The sequence below is a fragment of the Physcomitrium patens genome, chromosome 5 (genome assembly GCF_059467195.1).
Source record: "Physcomitrium patens ecotype Gransden chromosome 5, ASM5946719v1, whole genome shotgun sequence".
NCBI lineage: Eukaryota > Viridiplantae > Streptophyta > Bryopsida > Funariales > Funariaceae > Physcomitrium > Physcomitrium patens.
Window position 1 is genome coordinate 2,704,820 of NC_143414.1, and position 6,590 is coordinate 2,711,409.

A 6,590-nucleotide genomic window follows, 5' to 3' on the forward strand; every position below is an offset into this window, starting at 1 on the left:
AAAGAAAGAAAATATTTACATCATAGGATGCTTATAAGTCCAAGTGATCATTGAAATAAGCACTAAGAGGTGACATGGTCGGCAATGGTTGCAACTTTAAATGGTGGATCAAAGGAATTTGAAGCTTAGATGTAGATAAATTTAGGAAGAATGTCTATGTAATAATAAAATATATATATAGATTAGAATATAATGATACATATATATTGGGATCCATTCAACATGTACCTAATTCTTGTATATAGTGGAAGACTATTTTGAAAAGACTTCATTTCCAAATGAATAAATAAATAAGATTTTGATCAGAAGTAATTTTATACCTCTAAAAGAAACAACTGTGGACAATTTATTCAAGGTCAAGTTTGCACATGAAACTGGTAGTGGTATGTAAGGTAAAAAGTATAAAGAATTATAACTTGTAACATACATACATACATTATTGTTCTACTATTGGTGACTTATACCCTTGATTTTTGTTGCAATCACAAATTCTGATAAAAATTGAAATTAAATTTAGATATTTAGAGATTACAAATGTGATTCCTATTCTAATGTGTGTGATATACTTAAAGACATTTAAGTACAATCACTCAATCAGGGGACCCAGGATGTGAACCATTGGAAACAGCGGGTCACAGACTGTCCACATGTCCATGATCTAGGAGATAGAGTAAATTCTCTATTGGCGAGTCCTCTGAAAGAAGAATGAACTTTGGAAGTAGATGTGCCTGGAGAAACGAGGAGAAATAATCTACATGTTAGCAAAGCGCTTCTTACAAACACAAAAAAAAACAAAACAAAACAAAACAAAAAATAAGAATGAACGCGTTCTGCTTTGTGTGATGTCAAAAGGGAATTGAAAGACAGAGCAACTGAAGTTGGAGGTGGAGCTTACCCACAGGACATAGACCTGTTAATGGTTACTATGGAACTTAAGGTTCCATCATGTACTCAATCCGGTTCAGGTTGTCGAGGAAAAAAAAGACTTTCAGCACATACTTGACTAGCAGAAAAAGGTTGACAAGAAACCTCGTCAAGCTTACCACTTCCGCAATTACGTGAGTCCCTCCTACGAGAAGTTTACTGATTTCTAATAATTGATTTAACAGTAGGCTCGCTCCTGCCTGAGAAAGCATTCAATGAACCGGAAATGACACACAATCAGTGTTCGTCATCCAAGAATCAACATTAACTGGAACTAAGCAGCCTCAGCAGTCTCATGTCCAAGAGGCACGACCACCACCAAGAGGAATTCTAGGGCGGAAGACAGCTGAGGCCGACACCCAAGGGCAGCGATGAAAACCAAGAGTCTGCAAAAAATGAAATCGCATTTGGTGAGAATATCCTGCAAGAAGTTTTGTGCAACAAATAGAATCATGTTCCCATCCTTGTGAAGAAAAATAGAAAGAAAATATTTCTGTACCGGAATGGCTAGCAGTAAGCCTTCAGCATTCACAAGTACGGGCAGGCCTCGTCTCACAGGCTTCGGGATACATCGAAGGATAGCCAAAACTCGTTGAGCTTTAGATGGAACATGACCGCCACAATAAGTCAGTTCATCATTCGGATTCTTAGAGCTGCGGGGACGAGGCTTTTTACTTGTATCTCTTTTCAAAGAGACTTTAGACAACTCCAGTTCCATTTTCCGGCTTCTCTCTTCATTAGTCCCATATAGATCACTCTCAAATCGATAGACACACCAACTGGAAACCTTGTCCTCCTTTCTTGTTTTGAAAGAGGTCTTCACTGACTGTGTAAGATGATCGAAATCTGTATCCTCATAATGTCGGATCCATGCAGCTGGTTTGTCCCTCAATAGACAGCATCGATTTATTTCATCACCGCTTAAAGGCATGCATTGCCTTTCACTAGACTTAACAGGTATTACTTTTGGTTCCCATGAAACTAAGAACCTATTCATGAAATAGCAGGTATGTCCAAACGGAAGCATTTGTTTTCGAATGTCTAATCCGTATGGCGACAGCTCAAGTCTTTTGTCACCTTTTTTACAGACTTCAATGGTTCTGCTCATGGTTTCAGCTATTTCGGTTCGTAAGGAATTCAATAATGTTGCGACCTCCTCCGAGACTAATCCTAGCTTTCGCCCTTGCTCCAACACGCTTGATCCCCCTTTGCTGGCATCAAGGATGGGTGGAATGCCCTCATCGTAGCATACTTTTTCAGAATTTAACAATTGAACACCTCTAGGGTTCAGATTTGAGCGTGCAAGGACTGAATTTGGTTCCCACGGACTTAAATCCGATCCCAGTGAAGGTGTTGGAGACTCGGGAGACAAGCACACCATGACCTTGGAACCCTTAGAACCTGGAACAGGCGACACATGGCAACCAGCTAACGTGAAGGCTTCCTGCACGACGCACCAATTTGTGAGTCTCAGGGGTGTCAAAGGTTGACGAAAAACTGTTAAGGAAACAAGAGATACGACGTTAAATTGGAATATAACCAGCAACATTATGTTACCATGAAAAACAATCCCTGCAGAAAAGTGTGGATGTTATCGCTCTCCATCATCTTTGAGACGGATAAGACTTATTAACATAGAAATTACAATTGAGGGTTCCAATAAATTATAGTTCCTCAATGCGACCACCAGATCTAGCAATTGACAACTCCAGTACATTTATTAGTTATAAATATTACTCTGAGAAAACAACATAACAGTACCATCTCTATAGCATATGCTACATGAACGTCCACAACTCCTAATGATTTTTCAAATACAACATCCTGCATTGACACCCAATCAAGCGCAAGGTGGACAAAACTGGGTTCAATTCTGAGGAAGATGAAGCAAATCAGTTCAATTGAGTATGTACATTGAATGAAGGCTGGCGAAGTTTGTCCATAAAAATCTTCAGAGCTTTCCCACGAGGTGGCTTCTCTCTCTGTGCTACGAACTGAGACCCTTGTCCAAAGGAACATCATATCAGCATATAAATTATGATGTTCAAGAAAATACGAGTACCTACGGAAATCAAAACAACTCACGCTTAAAGGCAGAGAGCTTTAAGGATGTTACGGATAAGACGCCGAATGTGACAAATCAGCTAAGGCTTACTCTGCTGCATAAAACTGCCAGAAGTATAAGGGCAAAGAGAACTTGCCTGCAAGACGGCCACCACGACTCTCCCAAGGACTGCATCGCTTATATTACTAGATGCAAGAAGATCAACATCAATTGAAATGTAACCAAAATCCTGAGCATAAAAAATTTCAATCGATTCAGGTACAGGGGTGGACGCTAGCCCTGCGACCACAATTAGCCTCCAACACGAACATCATCTATCTATTCAAGTCCTAGGCCCAATAACTGCATAGCGAGACTTCAACAAACAAAAGTATGATTACCAGTTGCACTTCAACTCTAAGAACAGGGAAACTAGACAGGGAAGAAGTCACGAAAAGTGAGCTATAACGTTACCTTAGAAATCGTTACGATCTTTGCCAACAAGCCATCTCTCTCTCTGTCAAGCATTGCCCGTGTCTGCCTACATGCAGCAATCAAAGGATGTATTTGCCGCCTAGCATCATCTGTAAGCAACAGCAGTGACGGAGTAAAGATATTTATCTCGTAATGAGAGCGAGTGCATCGAATCAAAACAAGATTACAACCCATACCCATCCCGATCTCAGCTTTGACAAGTGCGTGAGAAGATGATAACCTACCATAGAGAGGATCTGCAAGAACCTGGCGTATGCGATTACGTGCGAATTTGTGGTTGAAATTGGTAGGATCTTCTATCCACTCCTGCCCTGCTTTCTTACAGACCTGAAAATTATTCACAAAATGGAGTTATCACACAATCTGCCTCGAATTCAAATGTTCCCCTAAACAATTCGAATTAATGAGAGTACAGAATAATCGCCGTATAGTCCATACTTACACTCAGAGCCTTACAAAACTGGAGCAGCTGTTAACTCATGCATTAGCTGGTGGTTCGACACATTTATGTTCGTATGAGCATTTGAGACTATATCAAAGGGTGATAAGACGTACTGTGTACAAGTCTTGCTTAGAAAATTGTAACAAAGGTCTCACTAATAGCAACCCGGTTTGATCCTGTGACACTGGCCGCCGAGAAAAAAAATAAGACCTAGAGGCCATCCCCGCCAACCCTATAATCCCGCTACTGCGTGCCAGCCTCATCATAAAAAGTTCTGCCTGAGTAAGATCACAAACCATAAAAATATCAGGGTGGCCACATACAAAACTGCAGTAACTCCTCCGTAAGAATTTCAGATGTTGAGGGATCCTTGACAAGCGAAACTAAAACCAGCAATATTCTTTTTTCTGAGAGCGGGATTTGGTACAGCCTTGATCAGTGACACTATCCTCATCAGATTAATAGAGGCAACCAGTAAATCGGAAGTCACAAAAGCACCAAAAAGAAAAAATTAAATGAAAATTAAATTCAAAAAATCAAAAATCAATGGAAACCTGATCATCTGCATGGTGGCCAGTAAGTAAAGTGCCGATACCATGTTTCCAGCACGTCTGCTCCATGAGGGAATACCTGCAACGGATCAGGAATGAGGGTTACAATCAAGAAACAAACGAATAGGAATAAAAACGCATTTCTTTTCAGAACAATTCAGCTCCTATTTCACATGGTTCAAGGAAGCTGCAGTAAATTATACTCAAACGAAGGTAAAGTATACCTTGCGTTACGAGCTGCCTCTTGAAGATGACCAGAATCAGGACGTCCATTTAACCAGTCACATTTGAGCACATGACATTCGAAGCCTGAGTATACACATACAACGCTCAGGGTTTTGTTCCCAAATTATAAGCCGCATGCTTTGAACAAGATAAAAACCATCCACCACTACATGTAAAGTGCTAGTTCTGTAAAATTTCAATAAAAGATGCGAGGGGGTGTAAAATTGCAACTCAAGCAACCAATAACCCATTCACACCCTAAACCCTCGAACCTAAACCCCTAAACCCCTAAACCCTGAACTCAGATAGCAAATCACTGGTGAAATGTTGCCATATAGCCAAATGCCTATCACTATTAAATTCAATACAACCAGAAATTAGCGTAAGGTAATGTATTGCCAGCAAAATCAATAGCAGCAACAATTGTCAAGTTCCAAACTGACCAAGGTCTAACACCCAACGCTGCACTTGCAAAGCCTCGGCAGCACTCTCTGGACGCAGCCCATGGTCGACTACAATGCCTGTCGGCCTCTCCGCAAAAACACCGGATTCACGAAACCCCTTCCACCATTCCTTTGCCACCAAACACAGCGCCATGCTGTCAGGACCCCCGGACACAGCGATCGCTGCACTCCACCATTTCCAACAACAAACTCCACATGAAACCTCAAATCCATGTCACAAAACACAAAACCCAAACTCTCAAATTACGACAATTTACCCAATTGCCTCCAAAACCAAAAATCAGGTCAGGTCAATGCACGAGAAACATACCAATGCGATCCTGGGGTTGAATTCCAGCCGCTGCCATGAGACTAGCAAAGACAGCGAGAATATCATCCTGAGGTTGTTGATGAGCCGGCTGTGGCGATGGCGCCACCATTTCCTCTCCCTCTGTCGATGACAACACCATGTTGTCTCCGTTCTTGCCTTCACTTCACTTCTCTCCACTTCACTTCTCACAATCGAAATATGCAATGACCACTCGCTGCCAGTGAAACACTTCGCTTGAATCAGCGCCGAAGCAAACCCTAAACCCCCCCCCCCCCCAACCCATGCACGAAGTCTTTCTTTCTGTCTTTCTTTTTGCTCTTGGTTTGTGTTTCATGTTTTTCAATGGAAAGTCATTCTAGATGGTTTTCCTATCTTTTATTCTTATTTATAGTTTATAAATTAGTGTAAAACTTGTGTGTTGAGGGTCAGTGGGTTGAAGAAGGTAGAGTTGATTTGAATGAGGGAATGTGAAACTAGTGGGTTTAAAGAGTACGTGGGAAGAAGAACTTCGAGTTAAGGTTTTATTGAGCAAAAGTTAAAGATTTTAATACAGTGTAGATGATTTGACTTCGGATTGATGTTTTGTTTATGTTTTGACTGCTTGAATTTTATACGTCTGTTCATAAGATGGTGTATTTCTACCTCTTTATAGTGTATATACAAGACTGTTTGATGTGAAAAAAGAATTTGGTAGGAAAGTAAATCAATGAAAATTAAATGAATTTAAAGATGGTTTGATTTGATTTTGATTGTTACATGTTGATGGCCAGACACTGAAATGTTCATTTAAAACAACCACAGTCACAAGTTTATTATGACCCATCTTTGGAAGAGAATTGACCATTTTTCCAGAGAGTTAAAAATTCTATGTGCAAGTTATAAAAATAAATAATGATGAACATATCTATATCAATCTCTTAAAGAATCAACATGTTTACAAGTATAATGTTATGTAATTTATTATTAAACGGTAAAGTCTGTAATATTATAATTGCAAAGTTTTAAGAAATAAATAAATATTTTTTAATTATATTATGCAATTGTTTCTATTGACTTAGATGGTTACAATGGCTTTGATGTTGTACTAATAAATAAACATATACATTCATAAGCTAGAATAGAGATAAAATCCAAA

At 39.7% G+C, this 6,590-nt stretch overlaps 1 protein-coding gene across 5 annotated transcripts; it reads right to left on the reverse strand.

Moving 5' to 3' along the window:
* Positions 1–489: 489 nt before the first annotated feature.
* On the reverse strand, positions 490–5,769 carry LOC112283024 (uncharacterized). Of its 5 annotated transcripts, none has more exons than XR_016502836.1 (12): positions 5,456–5,769; positions 5,125–5,307; positions 4,681–4,765; positions 4,460–4,535; positions 4,019–4,183; positions 3,688–3,790; positions 3,443–3,552; positions 3,126–3,218; positions 2,838–2,918; positions 1,424–2,368; positions 1,044–1,310; positions 490–728 (listed from the first exon to the last, which is right to left on the reverse strand). XR_016502836.1 is itself a non-coding variant. In XM_024521328.3 (11 exons), the coding sequence occupies exons 1-11, from the start codon at positions 5,592–5,594 to the stop codon at positions 1,218–1,220; spliced, it is 2,073 nt and encodes a 690-aa protein (XP_024377096.1). In that variant the 5' UTR covers positions 5,595–5,769; the 3' UTR covers positions 490–1,217. The 5 variants fall into 5 exon arrangements, 1 of the variants encoding a protein (XP_024377096.1); XR_016502835.1 differs by having other exon boundaries at positions 896–1,310; XR_016502837.1 differs by having other exon boundaries at positions 896–1,310; positions 5,125–5,254; positions 5,456–5,716.
* Positions 5,770–6,590: the final 821 nt, after the last annotated feature.

Excerpts from the sequence above, each read along its gene's own strand:
- LOC112283024 (XM_024521328.3), bottom strand. The coding sequence starts at position 5,594 with ATGGTGTTGTCATCGACAGAGGGAGAGGAAATGGTGGCGCCATCGCCA. Across the intron at positions 3,791-4,018 it reads CTAAGCAAGACTTGTACACA|GTCTGTAAGAAAGCAGGGCA; the intron begins GTACGTCTTATC and ends AATAATTTTCAG. Across the intron at positions 2,919-3,125 it reads TCGTGGTGGCCGTCTTGCAG|TTCGTAGCACAGAGAGAGAA; the intron begins GCAAGTTCTCTT and ends CAAGGGTCTCAG.